This window comes from Nelumbo nucifera, chromosome 2 (assembly GCF_055504915.1).
Source record: "Nelumbo nucifera cultivar China Antique chromosome 2, China Antique-T2T, whole genome shotgun sequence".
Classification (NCBI taxonomy): domain Eukaryota; kingdom Viridiplantae; phylum Streptophyta; class Magnoliopsida; order Proteales; family Nelumbonaceae; genus Nelumbo; species Nelumbo nucifera.
The window spans coordinates 13950360-13973416 of NC_142650.1; the positions used below are offsets into that span (position 1 = coordinate 13950360).

The following is a 23057-nucleotide window of genomic DNA, read 5'->3' on the forward strand; positions in this document are numbered from 1 at the left end:
TGCATTTGAAAATGAGATATTTCAATCTTCAGACGTTTGAAAAATGTTATCAAATGCCATCTTTGTGTTGGATCAAACCTTCAACATCTGAAATTCACTGTTTTACTATTTTATCCCCTAAATTAGACTATTTGATAATTTTGAGTTCAATTTGTACAACTTTATTAAAATAATTTATAAATTCAAAATAATATTGAAAATATGAATAATAAAAATAAAAAATAATTTATTAAAATAAGAACAATTTGAAAATACATATAAATTTATAAATTAAAAATAATTATTAAAAGTTAAAATAATAATGAAAATAGTAATAAAGTCCATGAAGCAATGAAAAATTATTTAATAATTAGAAAAATAATATCTTAAAACTATTAAAATATTTAATAATTAATAACAATTAAAATAATTAATACAAATAAAATTTGTTCAATGGAAAAGAAAGATGAATACAATGAACAACGTAACTGCAACAACAATGAAGAGGGATTCTCAATAGTCGTTAGTACTACCTCAAACTACTACCATTAGAGTTGAATGCAACGATTCCGATTTTGCCTGCCTACGATCCCACGTCGTCTTCGCTATTAAGAGTTGCAACGGCGAGAGATTGTCGCTGTTGAGAGTTGCAATGGCTAGAGATTATTGTTGTTGAGATTTGTAGTGGTGAGAGATTGCCACTATTGAGTTGCAACAACTATCAAGAGATTTGGGTTCCCAGAACCTGATCTTCATTTTCTTGAGAAAAAAAGATGATGAACAGTGTTTGAACTCTGTTTCATTTTCTTGAGAAAGAAAACGATGAACATCCAAGTGTAGTTTTGACATTTTTAAAAGTCTTAAATTGCACATGAGATCACGTAATATACATAATTAACGGTTTATTAATGGTAGGTACTAGATTATCGCAAAATAAAAGTTTTAAAGTTCGAATACTAAATTGACACTCAACCTAAAATACAAATTATCTATCGGGAATTTTCCTTTTTTTTTTCTCAATGTTCTAATTTTTCTGTTTTGATCCCTTTTTTGGTTTAGTGCAACGTAGGTTTATTTGATTGAGAAGGTTCCATTTTGACTTATTCCCCACATCATTTCGTATTCTTTATCACTGGAAGGGAGTGTAATAGCTTTGATTTTTTTGCTCAATTTCGCTACTGAATAAACTTGCTAGTTTTTTATCATCCCACCTATTTTTGATTACCGGTGATGATGTCCATTACTTAATTTTGGTGCGAGGGGCTTACCATGTATCCATTGTTTTGTGCTGCTTCCGTTATTATTGTTGGATTGGCCGTAGGGCTTGCTTGACCTGAAGTTGGTCAAAGTATTGTTGTGTCCAGGCCATAAAGGGATCGTGAGACAACCAGGGTAAAACACGAGGTACTTTATTATTTACTCGGCTTTTTTATGAAAGTTTTAACAATTTATGGACTGATTGTGATATTAGCACTTTTATTTGCCAATTCCATTGTTTAATCCTGAAAATGTGATTAAAAACGTATTTTTTATTTATTTTTATTGCTTTGCTTGTACTTGCCTCTTGCTTTTCCACTTTAGTGGCGTCCACGTTGACTATATTTTGGTTTGGGAACAGAGACTTCTTAATGGGGATTTGGTAACCCAGTTATCTATGGTTGCAGGGCTTAGCATTACCTATTCTCCATATGATGCATTTTTCAAGTTAGTTCTCTGGTCACAAATTCCCTTCTAGAACCACGAGGCATTTTCCCTTCAAAAAAAACCAGGGAAATTTTTTCCCTTGATATATTTTACTTTTACTGTTCTGACCCACAGGTTATTATTGTCCTTAAGAATTTCCCAGTTCGGTTTTGGGATGTTGGTTGAATTTATCACCTCCATTTTTTCTTAACCCCACTCCACCATTAGATTGGGTCAGGCAAACAAAGGCAGTTTTGGGTAAAATTTCACAAGGTAGGGTTTTTGGGTAGTCTAAGGTGATTGGTAAGGTTTGATTAGCCTTAGAGGGTCAAGATCATAGGAATTTGGGTCAATGAAAGTGTGCATGTGCTTTATACGTGGTAATTGTTTTATGATGATTGTGATATTAAATAATATGTTTCCAAAGTTTTTGTACAATTTTTATATACCTATGCATATAAAAATTATATTTATTTATCACACATTTTTGTTTAGTATGACAAAAATACAATATTAGAGATGTGTCTAAATGTTTCTACATTTTGTTTTGTATTTTTTTGTACTTTTGTGTGTTTTCATCTTTTTTATTTTTTATTGTTATTCAATTATGACATCTAGAGTTGACACATTTGATCTAAAAAGTTGAATGGTTGACTTGCCATTTTTGCATTAATTTTAAAATTATATTTTATTTCTATCTTCAATAAACAATTGTCTAGTCTCACTTATTTTTCTTTAATATATGGTTAATTAATATAAATTCCAATGAAGAACGAAAGTTAAATACCCTAAATATAAGACTTAATGAAAGGGTAATTTAATGAGGAGAAAAGTAGTAGTTAAAATTACATTTTGTAGTCTCACAATTAGAGAGTGGCCAAATTCAGAAATAGGGTATTCTAGTTAAGAATAGGATTTCATGAATATTAATGGGAAATTGGGAATTCATACCATAAATATAAAACTTAATGAGAAGGATTTGAATGAGGAAAAAAGTGATTGTTCATATTATATTTTTGTCTATATATATGATATTTATAAGTGGCCCCCCATCCCATAAAAAGAAGAACCACACCATGAAAACCTTCCCAAATGGGTCATTCACTCTTTGAGGAGGGCCTTGACGTAGTGGGCGTGGCTTCTTGCTTTAGGAGGTACGCCGCACCTGAAGTCCTGAACAGCCTAAAAACAGTATTGGTGAAAACCCTATATATTCCAAAATAGCTATCTTATAGCCAAAAAATATGGCTTTATATTGAGAGTTCATTTAAAATTGAACCATTTGGAAGGAGATTGATTCAGTCCTCACAAGATCATGTTCACACCATCCTCACAGTCACTTGCAAACGTGTATCCACACTATATATTTTTATTCATAGAATTCCCAATATACAGCTACAATTGGCTGTGAGGACGGTATGAGCATGGTCTTGTGAGGATTGAATCCGAGTTCATTTGGGTGGAGTTTCCCACGGCGGTTCATGAATTTACAAGGTGGGCCAGCTAGGGGTGCTCGTCCGAAACCACAAACCGAACTGCAACCGACAATTCAAATGGAAAAAATCTGATTGTGTTTTTTTTTCCACAATTTTGGCTTTTTGGTTCAGTTTCACAAATATGAAAAAACCGAAAGGTTCGGTTTGATTTTAAAATTATGCACATGGTTGGATTAACTTAACCGTGAGCACCCCTACCCTGACAGCCTATAACACTGTTTATTAAAAGCAGTTCCAATTCGCTGTCCTTCAATCAAAAAATGATTTTTCTGTTGAAACTTCTCTGACTAAGATAACTGATATTCTTTAATATCTAAATAAATTAGAAAGAAAAATGATTTAAAATAAAAAAAATTTGGAGTAAACAGCTTATTTATAAATTATTTTACTTTGGGTTAATGACATTAAGACCTCAACTTTCATATCTATTAATGATATGTTTGGTTTGAAGGAAAATGTAGGGAAAAGAAGGAAAAGAGGTAGGGAAACCTTAACAAATCTTGTATTGATTTTCCTATCTTTCCCTTCCTTTCCCTACTTTTTCCTTCAAACCAAACATAACCTAATATCTACTAGTTAAATAATTGTGAATAAAAACTTGATTCTCAAACGGGCCCTTAGAACTTAAAAGTAAAAAATAATTAGAAGATTTAGATTTAATTAGAGGGAAGTGCCAAGACCACATCCCTCTCTATAAGTGATAGCACACCACGTGCTAGAGGGAAATGAGTGGATCCCATGTGTCTCTAAGGCTGCATTTGGCATCCCTTGTTTTAAGGGCTTTTCTCCTTTTAGAGTTAAAATGTCCCTATATTGAGTTTTTAACAGCAAAGTCCTTAAAACAAGGAATGCCAAATACAGCCTAAAGTTTTTCTTTTTCTTCTTTTGTAGGGGTAGAAAGAAAGAGATCTAAAATGTTTAGGAATTAATGATTTTCTGCTCAATCAGTCCGCTGCTCCCGAAGGAATGTTAAGTTTATGATAAGTATGGGAGATATTCTCAATGCATGCTGAGATGTGCATGTGGGGTGTGCTCTATGGGGCACCAATCTAAACTCTAGGTTTACAGCCCTAAAGCATTTTGCCCATTAGATGCCTAAAACCTAGCGAATGGCTTGTATGCAAAGGGCAATACAACTACAAGATGGCTATTGCAAGTGTTGGTTACCTCCAAAATCAAAAGACAAATAATACACAAAGAAAAGAGATCGAGAAAGTCTTGTTTCAAAATCTGCACGAATAAGATTTTTCTACCTTCCATGTGAAGGTGAGTCTTGGTGCAATGGTTGGGTTGCTCCATTGTGACCCAAGTGATTAGGATTTAAAGTTTGGAAAGAGCCTCTTTGTGTTTCTATAGGCGTAAGGTTGCATACATCTGTCCCTCCCTAAACCCCGCTTCCGAGGGAATCTCGTGCACTAAGGGTAGCTACCCTTTTAGATAGATAGATGGATGAATATAAATAAATACATAGTAAAGCCTCTTAAAATTAATATATTTTTTTTAAATGGATAGCCCCTATGATCTAACAAAATTTTGAGGAAGCAACTTAGTTCCAAAGATTATAATTAATATTCTCTAATATCTACTAAATAATGATTTTTAAGAAATCTCGTGTATATTTGAATGTATACTACTTTTATATATATATATATATATATATATATATATATATATATATTTATGGTAAATAAATGTAGTTAATTTGTCTTTATATATAACATTGACTTAATCTAAGAATAGTAAATTAGGATAAGTTCCTTGAGGAACTTATTCTTTATATAAAACTAGTGTGAGGGCACATTCTATGTAGGTAACAATATATTATCAAATTTAGGCGGTGTTTGGCATTGATGCCGTTGCTCTAGAAAACGGTGATACATCAGCACCACGTTGGAAAAATCGGTGTTCTAGAAAATGATACCATGTTTGCAACCGTTTTTCCATAAAAAACAATGCTCCAGACTACGCATTGGAAATCGATAAAGTGTGTCCTGGGAAAATGCCAAATTTGACATTTTCTCAATTTGGAGCTAGTTGTTGCCAATGAGAACATGATGTGGCAGTGACGTTGACTTCTTATAATGGGTACCAGTGCTGAAAACATATATGGAGCACTGGTACCAGATAGAAGGTGTTGTTGTTGCCCTAGAAAATGTCCTATCTGACAGCATTGTTTCCAAACAAAAAAAAAAAAGACATCATTTGCTTCCAACCCACACATATACAGCACCATTTTCTCACCATTGATGATCCAAACGAAGGCATGTGTCTACTTTATAATAGGATATACTAACATTTATTTATTTTGAAAATTGACATCATAAAAGAATAAAAGAAGTTGGAAAAAATTAACCCATTTATCTTATGTTGCTTTGTCATCTCAATTGAGAATAAGTAAAGAAAAGAGGCAAAAATATTTCTACTTCCAAGACCTACCAACTGACCCACTATATCCTACTTTTACCCTTTAATTTGTTCTTTGTTCATCATTTCAGTTGTTTTTTTGCTGCTATTAATTTATATTATTTTGATTTATGTATATCTATGATACTACAAAAAAAGTGAGAATGAAGTAGTCTTAGATTAATTTCTGAACTTTTCCTTGATTGAAATATTCTATTTCCTTTTATTATGTCTCATATTTAAGGTATTAATTTTTGTTCCATGGCATTGAATCCTATATTTATTAAGGTATTTTTGTTTCTCATCATTAAATTTCACTAATTAAATACATATAGGCGGCAAGTAAGCAGTTAGATCATTTGGGTTAAATGGGTTTAAATAATACAAATTTAAAATAGATAAAAAAAATCACAAATATATAGAAAATAAAGAAATGTTAAAGAAAACAATGAAAAACAAAGATCACTCGTCACCGCTAGTTCGTCGGAGGAGTCACTTGTTGTCGCTAGTTCGCCGGAGAAGCACAAGCATGTCTTTAACTAAAGGGAACTTTGGACTTTTTGACTAGGTTTAGAAACACTTCCAAACACCTCTGGCGTGTTTGAAAAGCAACATTATCAAACTTCAAAAGTTTGAAAAGTGTTATCAAACACCACCTAAGGCTCACTTTAGAGCTCGACTTACTTTTTTTAAGGCCTCCCTCCTTCGATACGGAACTATGGATTGATTTTTTTTTTATATTGATTGCTTGTCTTTTGCCCCCATATAGGCTGTAATTCAATTTCTATGGCATAGGACCACACTTTTTATCTAGCAACATTATACTCTTCTCAAAGATGGATTTGGAGTCGTTAGTAGTCGAAATTGCATCTTGTCTAGGGCTTACCTAGTTACGTGCCAACCGATTCACCACTCGATTGGTGGATTGGTTGGTTATAACTTATAAGTTGTGAGTAAATGGCATGGATTCTATACCTGGTGTGGTTTGTCATCCATTGACCATGTTAACAAAAGTGTAGCTGGGATTTGTTCCTCACAGAGTGCGCCTCACACCGACATCACAATGACATTTCACACCCTGTATTGAAAACACTTTCCCATGAATAATAAATATAAGTATGACAGATATTCCCAAGGTATGGCGAGTTCAGTGTTAGGTGCGCTCTATGAGAGTAGATACGAACTCCCAACTACATATTCAAAAAAATTACAAAATTCTCAATCCAATTAAACCCAACTTAAAGAAATCTAATAACTACTAATAAATGAGTTGAAAGCAAAATATTAATACGAGGCCCACTTAGGCCATGTTTGGTTCAATTCTCATTCTTACCTAAGATGAAATTCTAAAAGGGAAAAGAATGGGTAAAAATTGGCAAAATGAGAAAATATTGCTATGAACCAAACACTTTATTCCTAAAAATGAATTATTTTCAGATTGACAAGTGTCCTATGTTGCTCATTTTCATTCTTAAAAAAAAAATGTGTTGGTATTTACAAATCACTAGCCTAGGTCTCCAATAGTCAATGTTTACCAATTGGCATAGATGTTTTGTAAAAGTACTTTCGTAAAAGTGCTTTAATAAAAATACTTTCGCAAATGAACTTTTATAAAAGTACTTTCATAAAATTGCTTTTATAAAAGTACTTTTCTAAAAGTGCTTTTGTACTTTCATAAAGTACTTTCAAAAAAGTGCTTTTATAAAAGTACTTCCATAAAAGTGCTTTTATAAAAGTACTTCCACAAAAGTGCATTTATAAATGTACTTCCACAAAAGTGCATTTATAAAAGTACTTCCATAAAAGTGCTTTTATAAAAGTACTTTCGCAAGTGTTTTTATAAAAGTGCTTTTGTAAAAGTATTTCCATAAAGTGCTTTTATAAAAGTAGTTTCGTAAAAGTGTTTTCATAAAAGTACTTTCATAAAAGTGCTTTAGTAATGTACTTTTATAAAAGTGCTTCTATAAAAGTGTTTTTATAAAAGTGCTTTCATAAAAGTACTTTCCATAAAAGTGCTTTCATAAAAGTACTTCCGTAAAAGTATTTTTATAAAAGTATTTTCATAAAAGTGCTTTCATAAAAGTACTTCCATAAAAGTGCTTTCATGTATAAGTACTTTTGTAAAAGTCTTTTCGCAAAAGTAAACATTTATGACAACAGTTTTGTAGGTAGGGTTTTCTCAAAGAATGAAAAGAGCAAAATCGGACATCATTATTTTTCATGCTGCAGGCTAGTCAATTTTTGTGCTATGGGGCTGATTTTTCATTGTGAAAAGAATGTGGCCCTAGGTAAGAATTTTATAACCAAACACTTTAATATTACTCATTCTTGCCCATTCTTGCCTAGAATGAGCAAGAATTAAGAGAATGAATCCCAAAACAGTAAACCAAACATGGCATTAATTCCTGAATAATGAAGCACATGCATTATAGTTATTTATTTTGTCATATACTAACAATGCCCGTAGATCTATCCTTTCTTAGTTTTTTTTTTCCTGATTTCCGCCCCTATTCCACCGGTTATCGAATGCCCAAACCCTACTGATCCCACTGAAAGGATTAACGTCTTGGACCTTATGTTGCGATCACTTTATATATATATGCACCCCCACCAAAATAACTAAATTAATAAAAAGGCAAGCACATTGAATTGAACATCTAACGTAGAGTGATAAATAAGGCTTACATTGTCTAATTTCACTATTTTAAAGATTTCTTCCAAAGACAACTTAGGGGTGTTTATCAATATGTATGATTTTCAACCATGATGACTGCCAAAGACGTATACATTGATGAAGACTCCTTCATGTGCACTGATATTACATTTTATCAATATAGTTAATGGTCAGAAGTCAGACTTATTAACTGCTATAAATACATCATACACCAAACATTAGGAACATTTATAAGAGTCTTGATTTGATATTTTATTTTAATCTACGTACTGAACCTTGAATATTCCTGATAAATGGTTCTGTTCAAAGAATTGATACACCGTGATACATTGGAAGGGGTGGTATCGACACTATGAACCTTGTGCATATTTTATTATTATTATTTTTTTTTTCAAAAATATGTCAGGGGTGGGTCTTAGGCCTGTTATGAGCCTATCCCGTGAAAATAACCAATTTCTCAAAATAACCTTACTTTGAATATCACATTTCTAAACCTTGGTTCATGATGCATTGGTAGTAGTTGGAGATTTTATACAATCTCGTTAAAACCTTTTCCTTTTAAATAAGAGGACTAACATTGGCGCATCTCATTTTTATTAATTAAAAATGTTTCAAGGTAAAAAATAAGGGATATTATCTAAAATTCACTTTGACTATGCAAGTAGGGGTGGCAATTGATCAGGTTTGGGTGGGTGGGGTTTGGGTTATGTTTCAATCCAATACATTTGACCCGTCAATCCATTAATGACCCATTTATAAAAAATTAAATGAATTGGGTTCAACCCAAATCCACAATAACCCAACCAACTCATTAATTTTTCATTCAGTAAATGAGGCACACAAATTCTAGAAAAATATAATTTAAATTATAGAAAGTACAGAATGTATATAAAATATTAAATGCAAAAAATAACATAAATTACAGAAAAAATAAATGTAATAATTTATAAAATAATCCAGAAAATGAAAAAAAAAACATAAGTTACAAAAAACCAAAGAAATACATTGAAAAATAACATAAATTACAAAAAAACCAAAGAAATACATGGAAACATAACATGAATTACAAAAATAACCCAGAAAATGAAGAAAAATAATATAAATTACAAAAAAAAACAAAGAAATACACGGAAAAATAACATAAATTACGAAAATAACACAAAAAATAAATAAAAATAACATAAATTACAAAAATGCCCAAACATCAAGAAGAGGAAATTTCCTCAGAAAAAAAACTGATTAGTATTTTAATCAATTAATTTTAATATTTCGAACAACATTGTAACAAAGCAAGTATTTAATAGAAGAGGAAATTTCCTCTTTGTCAAGCATGCTGGGAAGGAGACCAGACATCAAGAAGAGGAAATTTCACCTCCACTTCAACGTCCAAATCCCTCCAGCTTGTCTCCAGATTTAAGAATTGAGAATAATTCCTCTTGGGCTTAAAAGAAGATTTTAAAATTTAATTAAGAAAACCTCAACCAAAAAGGCCAAATATGAAAAACCAAGGGGAGCACAAAAGGAAGCCTAGAGAAATCATAATTTCGGCAAAACATGAAGAATGGATTTTTGTCCCAAAAAATGTCAAAATAAAATGCAGAGAAAAAAACAGGTAGAAAATGAATGAAATTCTCCAACGTCGCCAAAGTCCTCTGCTTACACAAGTGATAAATGAACAGTTGCAACGATCTTGAGAGTTATGAATGGCTTACCAGTAGTTTCTGCACCATTATCAGATTTCCAGCATGAACTGCAATTCCAAGAAACAATGCTATCACGTTAGTCTCGAACTCCTTGTACTCGACCCTAACTTCACTGGCTAATTAGTAGAACCTCCCTTCCTCAACTTTAGGCAACAACACCGATAAAATTCACATCACCATAAGAATCGACGATGCATTCTAATGTTGACTTCATCGCTGCATGTAATGTTCTCCAGCAATTGTAATAATTAGGAAGAAATGTAAGTCTTGACACGCACAATACACGTGCACGCACACACATATACAGAAAATAAAGCTCTTTCCAACATGGATTTTAAAAACGAACCGGTGACCGAATCGGTCAGGGGTCCAGTTACTGGTTCGAACGGTCGGTTCATTCTGACAAAAAAAATTAAAAAATTGAAAAATGGTCAAAACCATTCGACCGATTCGAACGATTAACCGGCCGGTTCAGTGGTTTATTGATCAAAATCAACAGTTTTAGGAAAAAAAGCGGTTTTGGAGGAAAATGGAACTGATCAGGTGACCGGTTCCTGGTTTTTTCGGTCTAACTGTCCAGTCTGGTCCGATTTTAAAAACAGTGCTTTCCAAATCAAAAAGAAAAAGTAAATTCTTATTGAATGCTTGTTGGATGCCCATGACCCAACCCACCCAATCCATTAAAAATATTTTTGTTGGGTTGACCCACCCACTAAAGACCCAGGGTTAACAAATACGACCCAACCTGCCAATAAACGGGTGGGTTGGGTTGTAAATTACCATCTCTAATTGCAAGCTTGGTGTGAGGTAAGGCTCAAGTAATGAGTAATATTGTTTTGAAAAATATTTAGTAAGTTTGATTGGCCATTCAAAAATAAATTGGTTAATGTAAAATACCCAAATGATAATGTAAACAACTTCTATTAATAATCATTAATAATGAACTAACAAAAATATAATAAAACTCACTAATTGGGACTTTCCTGAGGTTTTGAAAATTCATGATAATAATATCTCTAAATTTAAGTATGGAGATGGGCTCAAAATCACTTTGACTTGTATGATGCCCCCACAAATGCCCCACATGCACATCTCAACATGCATTGAGAACATCTCCAGAAATTATTTGTGGAAAATGTTCCCAATACATGATTGGGATATGCTATGAGGCATTTGTAGAGTGTTAGCAAACAAGGCTTTCACCACAGAGGATGATGAGAATTGTGATATTCTGCCCATAAAACACATTCCAACCCTCTACCAACTTGATCTAACACCGCACATCTCACCATCAGTCTAGGACCCATCATAAAAGTGGGAGCCGCCATGTATAAGATGTGCGGTGTGAGATCCTATTGGTAGAGGTTTAAAATATGTTTTATTGGAATTCAAATCAACCCCCCACGAGATTGGCCCCCACAACGTCCCACAGCACATCTCTGCCATGTATTGAAAGCATCTCCTGATGATAACATCATCATTTCTAAGATTATCATCAAGAGATGTTCCCAATGTACGGCAAAGATGTGTTGTGGGATGTTGTGAGGGGCTGATTTAGTCTCGTTTTATTGGCAGGTGATCCGAGAGATATTCTACCAACAAAACACGTTTCAACCCTCAACAAGTACCAACTTAAGATATACGAATGTGAGCCGCTCGGCCCGCTCCTAGTAACTTGCGAGCCGTTTGAATATATACTCTTCGTTACCAACTGATAGTGGCTTACTTGCGAGCCGTTGGAATATATACTCTTTATTACCAACTGACGGTGTCTCAGTTGGTAGGTTTTGTGACTCGTCGAAGTAGAGACCTGGGATCAAATCCCGCTGCCACCGGGGTGATGGTGGCGAGGGTTAAGAGAAAGGGAATGGGCTACACGCTGTTGTGTAGTCCCATGAAGCGAAAAAAAGAATATATATTCTTTATTTTCTTCGCACACAAGGTCGGACACGTGTAAAAAACTATATTTTCATAGGTCCCGCGATGTCTATAGGGAGATGAATGGATGGAAGAGCTCCATTTGTCGTTTTTTCTAGTTTTGTACTGTTTAGTTCGATCAGTTTCGCCGTTAGATTAGGATCAGTTCGGAGTGACCTGGACCAACTTATTGCTGGTCCCAAACGGCCAAGCCCAAGGCCAACAGTGACAAGTGACAATGGGGAAATCGGCGAGGAGATAGACGACTAATTCATGACAGTCTCTGTAGCGACTCATGCTTTTATGAGGACCGACCACCGGAGAAAATCGTTGAAATAAAGACTGTAGCCGGTAACATCTGGATGAACGGATCCAACGGCTGAGATAGTGCCTTCTGGTCCTTCCTTGAAGGTTCCCCCCTTCGACACAGTAAAGGAGCCCTTTCCATTCCACCCTTTAAAGTGGAGCAAGTCACCAAAAGTTCTGCTTCTGCTTCAGCTTCAGCTTTCTTTCTCTGCGTACTTGGTTAGGGCTAGGGTTCGTCTCGTCAAGGTACGACTATTCTTCCCTGCTGCTTGTTATTCATCGTAGTCTGTTATTCTCTCCTTTATCCCTTTTCCGAAATCGAAAGCTTGTTATTGCTATATGTCGATCTCGCGTCTCCTCTGACGTTAGTTTCTGTTCATTTCTCTTAATCTCCATGTCGATTTGATTCAGTTCTCGCGTTAGACTTTTGAATCTAGTCATCTAATATGCTAAATTCTAGTAACTTGCCCGTAAATTTCGTACTCGATGATTCAGCTTTGGAAATGTTCGATGCATTCTAGCGATTATAAGATTTAAGAAAATTTCTAATATATGTTTCCGTTTTAGAGTTGTTGAAGTTATTGGTCTGTAAAAACCTGAAAAATCCAATTTATCTTGAAAAAGGGTTATTTAATTAATTTATTCATTCATAGGAAACTTATCGGCTAGGATTGGATAGGGGACTCTCCACGTCGAATTGTGTTAGTGGTCCTCTAGCATAGATGGTTATGGATCCACACCTCAGAGTTTTATCTGGTTCCATGAACGGAATCAGATTCAACGATGATCCCGTTTCGTTTCAGAATATTGTCAATAAGCTTAAACTCGAAGAAACCATTGTAAATCCTATCGGGTCTCTTCCACTTCTTCAACCTGATCCAAACCCTAGCACTGTCCCTTCATCTTCGACTGTGAGCGAGGAAGAGTCCCATGAAGAATTGGATTTCTCCGATGTAGTTCTCAAGTACATAAGCCAGATGCTTATGGAAGAAGACATGGAAGAGAAAGCCTGCATGCTCCAGGAGTCCTCGGCTCTTCAAGCCACTGAAAAACCTTTCTATGATATCCTTGGCGAGAAATATCCCCCTTCCCCCAATCAGCCTCCTCTTTATCTTGACGATAACCCTGAAGGCCTAGACGATCACTTCACCCCAAAGTACATCAACTATAACAGCAGTAGCAGTAGTAGCAGCAACGCAGTTGATACAAATTGGATTTCTGATATTGGAGAGTTCAAGCCCACTCAGACAGCGACTTTTCTTGGTGACTATACTTCTCAGTCCACTTCCCCTTCATCTTTCAGCTCTTCAAACAGTGGTACTAGCACTGTAGATGGTTTTTTAGAGTCCTCAGTGAGTACAGTTCAAGTTCCTGAGATAATTAGTGAGTGCGAATCTGTTTGGCAGTTCCAGAAAGGAGTTGAGGAAGCTAGTAAGTTCCTTCCTAATGGTAATAACCTGATTCTTGATCTAGACACCTATCCTCTATTCCCTCGCAAACCAAAAGAAGAGGTTAAGGATGTTGTGGTCAAGGTAGAGCAGAAGGATGAGAGGGAGCACTCACCTAATGGGTCGAGGGGAAGGAAGAATCCACATCCAGAGGATACAGATTTAGAGGAAGGGAGGAGTAACAAGCAGTCTGCAGTTTATGCTGAACCCACTGTACGATCTGAAGAGTTTGATAAGGTATTGCTTTGTACTGGAGGGAAAGAAGAGTCTTCTTTGTCTATTCTTCAAGAAGCCTTGCATAATGGCACAAGCAAAAATTCACATCAGAATGGGCATTCCAAAGGATCCAATGGTGGGAAATCCCGTGGTAAGAAACATGGTGGTAGAAAGGAAGTTGTGGATTTGAGGACTCTACTTATTCACTGTGCACAGTCTGTTGCTGCGGATGACCGTAGAAATGCTGGTGAACTGCTGAAACAAATCAGGCAGCATTCTTCTCCATTTGGGGATGGAAACCAGAGGTTAGCCCATTATTTCGCTGAAGGCCTTGAGGCACGCTTGGCTGGCACAGGGAGCCAGATTTACACTGCCCTTGCAACAAAGAGAACATCAGCTGCTGATACCTTGAAGGCTTATCATCTATACCTTTCTGCATGTCCATTCAAGAAGCTCTCAAATTTCTTCTCAAACCGGACAATTTTGAATTTGGCCGAGAAAGCAACAAGGCTCCATATCATAGATTTTGGTATCCTTTATGGTTTCCAATGGCCATGCCTTATCCACCAGCTCTCAAAAAGACCTGGTGGGCCCCCCAAGCTTATTTTTACTGGGATCGATCTTCCACAGCCTGGTTTCCGGCCAGCTGAGAGAGTCGAGGAAACAGGGCGTCGCTTAACAAATTATGCTGAAAGTTTTGGTGTTCCTTTCGAGTACAATGCCATTGCACAGAAATGGGAAACCATTCAAATTGAGGATCTCAAGATCGAGAGGGATGAGATACTTATTGTGAACTGCTTGTATCGTTTTAGAAATCTGCTTGATGAGACTGTGGTGGTGGAGAGTCCAAGGAATGCTGTTCTGAACCTGATCAGGAGGTTAAATCCTGATATTTTCATTCATGGGGTTGTGAATGGGGCCTATAGTGCCCCATTCTTTGTTACAAGGTTCCGGGAAGCTCTTTTCCACTTTTCTTCTGTGTTTGATATGCTTGAAACGAATGTTCCACGTGAGGATCAAGAGAGGATATTGATTGAGAGAGAAATTTTTGGACGAGAAGCCCTGAATGTGATAGCATGTGAGGGCTCAGAAAGGGTTGAGAGACCAGAGACTTACAAGCAGTGGCAGGTTCGGAATACGAGGGCTGGGTTCAGACAGCTCCCATTGGACCAGGAGATCATGAAGAAGGCAAGGGACAGGGTGAAATCAAGCTATCACAAGGATTTTGTGATCGATGAGGACAGCCAGTGGATGTTGCAAGGATGGAAAGGACGGATTATTTATGCACTCTCCTCTTGGGTACCAGCGCATGACTCCTGAAAATGTGTTTGTTAGCATTTGACCAAGGGCAGGATCGAGGCAGTGGTCTTGTTTAGTCCATATTGAACTAGAAAACTTATTGAAAGGTAAAATACTGTTTGCTATGTGGCTTTGAATTAAGACATGGTTGGCTTTATTTTTATCATATTTATGACCTGTACTACTTTGTGTCCAGGTATATATATGAGCTCGCTCGATTGCTGCAGTAGCTTAATTTGCTTTATCCAGCGGGTGAAAAGTCGTCCCTGCTGTCGATCTTGCCATGGAGGAAGGGGGATCACTGTCTGATTGCATGTAATGGTAGCATCTTATCAACTTATCAAGGCAAAGTAGAGAGAAGCTAATGGAAGTGGACAAACATTTATTGTATTTCGCCAGACACTGTGTACTACAAGAAAGTTAGCAGAGGGCATTATAATCATTTTGTTGGAGTCAATGAAATACTTGGTAAAGAATTTAGTAAGGAAAGAGATATGCTGCCTATGTATATTCATGTTTTTGTAATGTGTAAGATGTGCCGGTCCAGTAGTTGACACTAGACAGTGGTGTAGAAGAAGAAATTTTTGTAAACAGGAGCATCCAAAATAAATGACATTGTATGATGCCGTGTCCTCATTGTTATTGCCTTTGTAGTTGTAGTTGTCACCATCCGCGTGCTTTCTGACCTGCATTCTCTTCTCTTGGTCTTGGCTCTCTTTTTTTTTTTTTTTTGAGGGGGAGGGTAGCTGTCGCTGTCTTCCATATTGTTTGCATATCGATGATTGTATTGTATCATGTCTGGTCTGGTGGTCATTTCTTTTCTGTTTTGAATTTTGAGCGTTGCTGGGAAAGGAATTCACTTATTCATGGTTGAATAGTCCACTCTGACTCTGTTACTCACCTCCGACTGTGTAGCGCAATCTATTTTTATTAGTATTAATGTGCATTTACTTGGGGAAGTTTAGTTCACGGATCTTCGGTACGCAAGTTATGTTATGAGCAGGACACCACAGCCGCACGTGCATAGGGAACTTCGGCGTGTGCACAGCGTTCGCACACAGCAGATCTGGAGTTAGAAGTTTAACACGTTACGCATTTGTATTCCTGTGATGTAATTAAAGGCTCTTTTTGTTTGTGGTACAAAGTTGAATCAGAATATCAGATATATAATTTGCACCTGTTTCTGTTTTGTTTTTACTATGATTTGCACTCTTAGTACCTAGTGCAAAATTTGCATTACCTTCCATCGTAATTATCTCCCAAATAAAATAGGGATGACATCATAAACAAATGTCCTTCCATTTACACTCCGAAGCATTTACACCAGTGCAAATAAAATTAACATTGCCAAAAAATGAAGCCTAATGAACTTGTAGACCATGTGCCCGTTTGGGAGGGTTGAACTGCAACGGATTCTAGCTTTCCAAAGTGGGCCCTATATTGACAGTCTTTTTAAGCTATATATTTGATGAAAACTTAGGAGAGACAAATAGGCATTTCTAATCAGTCGTTTTTTAGGTTAGGTTGTCCACTTCAGCCTTTTTGGAAAGCTCATCTGTATTGCCTCAAAGCATCTAAAGTCTCAACCAGCTAAATTGAACGTTTAGCTCAGCCTTCCCAAACAGAGCCCTAATGCTCAATGGTCTCCAATGCTGTAATGTTTAATATATACTCGTCCAAACTTGATCCGTTTTTAATTAGAAATTTGGGGAATCAAATATGGATCCATCCCTAATGTTCCAACTCAATTTAAATATATAAGCTTAAACGGTGTCCTGAACTTTGGGGGTTGTGTTAAGTTAGTCCCCGAACTTTAAAACGTCTCTTTCTAGTATATAAGCTTTCAAATCGTGTCTAATAAGTCTCTACCATTAGCTGACCATCAGTCAACAGCGTCATGTAAAATTAGATGTGCATTAAATAATTTTAAAATGGCAAAATTATCCTTTATGGTATTTTCTAACCATTTTACCCATTTCGTTTAAGTGTTAAAAAAAATGAAAGGGGAAGAAGGGTTATGAAACTGGACACCGATCAACTGTTGAAGCTCCCGCTCCCTTGTTCAAGCTCCTCCATTCAATGATCAATTGCAATCGAACAATCAACTGGATTCATACGAAGAATTATATTGCTCAAGGCTCAAGGCTTCCTCTACTGCAATAAATCTCATTAAAAAGTCTCTAGATGGAAATGGGTCTAGTACAGTGGAGATAATCCCCAAGGAACCAGACGACCTTTGGTTCATATACAACTTGGCATCCAAAGGTGATACAATTTCATCTGAGAACACCCAGAAGGTTCAGATGGGTTCGGTGGCAAAGGTTGCTACAAGGGTGAAGATGATGTTCAACATCAAAGTAGTTAGCCTCAAATACGATCAACACGACTCAATGTTGTGAGTTCATGGTAAGACCACGACCAAGAACGAGTTCATCTTGACTAGCATGCTTCACACATTGCAAATTAAGCCACATAAGCCTCTAGAGAAAACGAATTAATCACATATATTTGTTGTTAACACCACGTCAGGAGACAAGCACAGTTTGAAGGAGGTGTTAAGTGATTCAACCACCATGTTTCTGGTAAGCAAGGTTTTAAAAACCGACCCAAAAATGAAACCATTTTAGCCACCGGTTTCTGAGTCAGCGGTTTGACCATCCGAGTTAAATGGTTCAAACGATTTAAACACTTTAACATGAGATATGTCATCTTACCCATTAGATTGGAATAATAGGGTAAGATGCATATAAATATCAAGAGAAATAAGGTTTGAGGATGAGAGTGAGATTTAAGACATTGTCGGTTGAGAGAGTTTAGAAGAGAAGGAGGAGGAGGAGGTCACTTGCAGTGATGACGATGACAACAATGACGATGATAAACTACAACGGGAACAGTGGCGACGAAAGTAGATGTGAGATTTCTCTTAGATCTCACACGCACTCTCTCTAGTAGTTAGATTTCTATCACATATCTCTAAACCTAAGATCTCTCTCACACATCTCTCAACTAATCTCTCTCTCTCTAGTAGATCTCAGATCTGAGAGATCTTCTCTTTTCATTCTTGTTGTCATAAGTAATAAACCGCGAACCATTCCCTGGGTCAAACAGTTCAGCAGTCAAACCGCCAGGTCAACGGTTCATTGACCAATTCAATGGAACAACTTGGTTCACCTATTTTCATTATCCATAGAACAACTTGCTCAGTTTGCAAGAATTGGTGCAATTGCACTTCCCATTGCTAGATATGGATGAAATAGGAATGTAATGCCCGAATGTGAAAAAGAAGACTACAGGAACTCAACATTAACAGACGCGACGATTCTCTGCCACAATCGCCACATCTAAAGCGCTACCATTTCATGTTGCTCAACTCCTGAATTGGTTTATGTGGAAGTGGCAGATAAAGAAAATTAGATGACACCTAACGGATATTTTTGTCATTTCACTTATCCATTAACGTTTGTTAACGGTATTAGACACAATTTGAAAGTTCAGGATATTGCAGCGACACATTTTGAAGTTCAAGGACTGACTTGATATGACCCCTAAAGTTTAGGGTATAGGGTACTAATCAGTCCCAACTGACTTGACACAATCCAATAAATATTTTTTGACTAGTCTATTTCAATGTCTCAACTGTCCAATCTATTTTAGATTGGTTCCAACCCAAACCTAGTACATTGACGCTTGTATTCTTATCATTCATCAGTGGACCAGATATTGGTTCAATTTGACCCAATCCAATATAAATCCATTATAGATGGATGAGGTTCAATCCAATCCAATAAATACTTTGGACCATAAAGCCTAAACTGGTCCAATTCAATTTGATTTGGATTTGGATAGGTCCAACCCATAATCGGTCCACTAACACCCCTATCTGTATCCCATCTTAATCTGAATTTGACCTGAATCCTGTGTGGACTTAATTGATAAGATTTGAATCCAATTTACCCAATCCATTTTCAGCCCTAATGATTTGAACCCATCACTAATATCTGTATCCCTCGTGTTGATCATTTTTTAAAATTATAAATTTATTACAATTGAAATTGTGCTAAGCACATTTGGGAGAAATATTAAGGGCAACTTTTTGCCCTTAAATATCAATAAAAAATAACATTTTTATATAATAACTTAAATAGAGTAGTTTTTTTGGAAAAATATCAAAAAAGGGCGTTGTTGTTCGTCTTTCTCTCCTCTGCCTCTGTATTCATGCGAATGGATCTCATCTGCCTTAGGAAGTTTTCGGGATTGCCGGTTGGGAAGACACGTGCTAGGAACTTGGAGGTGGAGAGAGGGACGTTAGAACCACCTTGCTAGATAGCGTCGGGGACCTTGAGGTGGACGATGGCGTTGAGAGACATCGGGACGCTAATCATGTTGGCGAGCTCCAGTATGGCCAGCATAGCGTTGTTTCAGGTCTCTGCTGTCTCGTCCGCCATGGCCGTAAAGCTCTGCTTCTGAGTTCTCACTTCTCAGAGAGAGAGAGAGAGAAAGTTCTGGTTTGAGGTTGGCTGGGATCCTGAGGTTGTTGACGTCACTTTGCCTAAAGAAACAAGAAAACATTCCACTGTGTCTCCTATGATTTTACAGATTTCTCCTGAGGACTCCGGCCATAGTTGTTGTTGACGACCTTAACCAATCACAAATACAGAGGCGGAGGAGGAAGATGAGTAAAAGTGCCCTTTCTTGATAATTTTCCTAAAAAGTTATCCTATTTTAATTATTATATAAAAATAATATTTTGTAATGATATTAAGGGCAAAAAGTTGCCCTTATCTTCTAGAAACCCTATATATTAAAACAAAGCCCTCAAATCGTTTATAATTAGACACAAGGTTCAAAATTTCGTAACGTATCGGCCCGTATTGGTCAATATGTATCATATCTTTAAAGGGTTGGCACGGGAAACACTACAAAATCATTTGTGTCATATTTTTTCGTCATGCCTACCCCATATCGTGACCATATTACGGTGTATCGGGCTTGCATTGGGGTGTATTGGACTTGTATCGAGGTGTAATGGTCAATACAATACGATTTTCCTGTATGCAAAAAACGAATTAAAATTTTTTGAGAAAAAAAAGGCTTCTAACTCTCTCTAAAAGCCTTCTTTCTCTTCTTTAAGGTTTAAATAGATGTATTTAATTTTTTGAAGAAAGTTTAGAAAAAACAAAAAATAAAAAAAATAAAAAAAAATTATATTTTTGGTATAATTTTCCCATGAAGAATAATTGTGTCATAGATCTACGAGTGATCTACCATATCATAGATTTGTTGAAATTTCTAAAATATTAATTTTTGTATTTATTTTTCAATTTTAGTATAAAAAAATATTTATTTTTTTTGTAAATCTAAAATATTTATTTTTTAAACTTTTTTATAATTTATTTATTTTTTCAATTTTTAATTCATAGATCTATTAAAATTTATTGTAAAATATTTCTTTCTAATTTTTGGTATGGTCTAACTATAACATTTAACATGTTGTAAACCTATGGATGATCTACTACATCCATAAAATTATTTTTCTATTACATTTTATAATAAATAATTATTTAAAAAATTATGGAAAATGTTTAATTAAATAATTATTAAGCTTATATTTTATAGTTATAACCTTATTAGAGAATACCCTTATGTTTCCGTATGTTGATTGTAACATTTTTTTTCATAAAAATCACTTAAGGATTGATGTGATTTTTATGCATATATAGCTCATTTAGGCCCTATAATTAATGTTATTAATGTATATTTATAATTTATTGGAGTATCGATAGTGTTTTCATGTATTTTCATGCGTATCTTAATTTTTCATCTATATCCATGCGTATCCAAAATGTATCATGACTTGTCTTTTAAATTTATCTTTTCGATACACTTAGTATTTTCGATACTTTGAACCTTGATTAGACATATATATATCCACTATCAGAAAAAGTGAGAATAGAAAAATTGCTAATTTTAGATACATGACTACCTATAACAAAATAAAATTGCCCACTTTCAAAAGCTGTGCGGTTTATATTAATATTTTTAATTCAAATAAAAGGTTCATTATAAAGATTTTCAATGGTGTGCCATTCTTTTAAACAAAATTGGTTGTTAATTACGAAGTTCATTTCAATGGTGTTCCTACTAAGTTCATTTTTTCCCCATTTTGTCATTTCCCCTCGTTACCGTAATGTAATGAAAATTGAAATAACCAGGATGGTATTTGGTAAGTGATGGCATTTTCGGAGCAATGTCACCAACTCAGAACCATGTAGGTATTTAATAAAAAAAGCTAAATTTATTATTTGGTTGAGCCATTTATCAGATAAATATATTTTTATCATTTATGTGAGAGTCATTTATCAGAAAAACATTAAAAAAAAAAAACTGATATTTTTCATTTTCAATGGCATTTTTTACTGTTCAGCGCATGTGCGCACCTAATGATGTGCAGTGGTGCCTAGTAGTGCTGAGCTGCTAAAAAAAAACTTTTAAAGCAAAATTTGTCCAGATTTTCTGAAAAAAAATGGTACAAAACGTTTATCAAATAAATATCATCAATACCAAGCATCCCCAAGTTAGAATCTATTTCTTTAATTGTCTCTCCCTGCCATATTGTACCTGATGTTGCCCCAGTCCCCAACGAGAACCACGTAGCCTCTGCTCAATTGCAGTATAAATTCATCAATCAAGATCATGAAGCTAGAGCGAAAAAAAGATTAATTAGCCTGTGCATTAGAAAATATTGTTTTATTAACCAATCGGTGCCCTCTAGTGGGGGATGTGTGACGAACCTCTACATTCGTCATTCACCCATTCCCAGAGAGAAACGACATTGCTTAACGCAGTTTCTGCTCTCCTCGATGAAAAAAATAAAAAGAAAAACTAATATTAATAAGGCGATTAAATGTCGCAAGCCCGGCGGTGTATGAATTTCTTTCTCTTTGTTTTTTTTCCTCAATTTTCCGACCACCTTGATTTCTTTGTCGGGAAGAAAAGATAAAATAAAATAAAACTCTGTAAGCGACATCTACAGACTGTAGTGGTGGTCCAGATCAGAACCTGACTACAGATGGTATGATGAATTTGATTGAATTGTTAAATGAAAGATATTAAAAAATAAAACGGTAAGTTAGCAATCTCGTGGGATGATAATGAAGTTAAAGTGGGGCTAAATAATGTGGTGTTCCTGTACAGGTTGATCGATATTTAAAAAGATAGGTCAGAGTCAGAGTCAGACTCACTGATGTCTGCCTCCACATTCCATCCACCTAGGTATTATACTCCATTTGCTTTAGACAATTAGACTAGCTCGCTGCTCCTCCATTCTTTAATTTAGAATAACAACAACTACCAAAACGATGGCTTGGCCACATCCCGGGCATTTGGGCTCCTATCACATGTTAGATTCCTAACTTGTCTAGTGCAAAGTGTAACAGCAGCTTCTTGTTAATGCAGAAAAGAGACACAATCATCAAAAGGGGTTCCCTAATTGGGTAAGTAGGAAGCTTTCATGGATTATCTTTAACAGCTGTGTCTAGCAACAGTGGGGTTATTGGGTGGGATGACAAACACTCTCAAGTGGAGAAAAGAATTTGAAAGCAACTTTTGAACTCTCAATTAATTTGCCACTTGTAAGATTCCTTGGTTGTTTACGAAAATTCAACAAACAATACAGCAGCAGTTTCAAGTCAAGGCTGTTTGGCGAGTTTTCCTACGCAATTAAGGAAGGACCAAGGAGTTCCTTACGAGGCCCCACTTATTTTTGTAGCATGGAGGGATTTGTACTATGGCTTTGGATTTGATCACCTCTTAATTTCTTCTTAATATAAAAATTAAAAATAAAAGAGACTTTATTTCATGATTCTAAAATAGTTTTGAGTTTTTACCAATCAAAATCCCATGAACATGAATTTTGATGAATACAAACTGATTG

The 23057-nt window shown here is 35.6% G+C and overlaps 1 protein-coding gene across 1 annotated transcript; it reads left to right on the forward strand.

The window, feature by feature from the left end:
• Nucleotides 1-12269: 12269 nt before the first annotated feature.
• Nucleotides 12270-15760, forward strand: LOC104597167 (scarecrow-like protein 9). Its single transcript, XM_010258593.3, has 3 exons — nt 12270-12407; nt 12815-15231; nt 15321-15760. The coding sequence occupies exon 2, from the start codon at nt 12884-12886 to the stop codon at nt 15143-15145; it is 2262 nt and encodes a 753-aa protein (XP_010256895.1). The 5' UTR covers nt 12270-12407; nt 12815-12883; the 3' UTR covers nt 15146-15231; nt 15321-15760.
• The last annotated feature ends 7297 nt before the right edge of the window (nt 15761-23057 follow it).

Coding starts and splice junctions, on each gene's coding strand:
- LOC104597167 (XM_010258593.3), top strand. CDS start 12,884: ATGGTTATGGATCCACACCTCAGAGTTTTATCTGGTTCCATGAACGGA.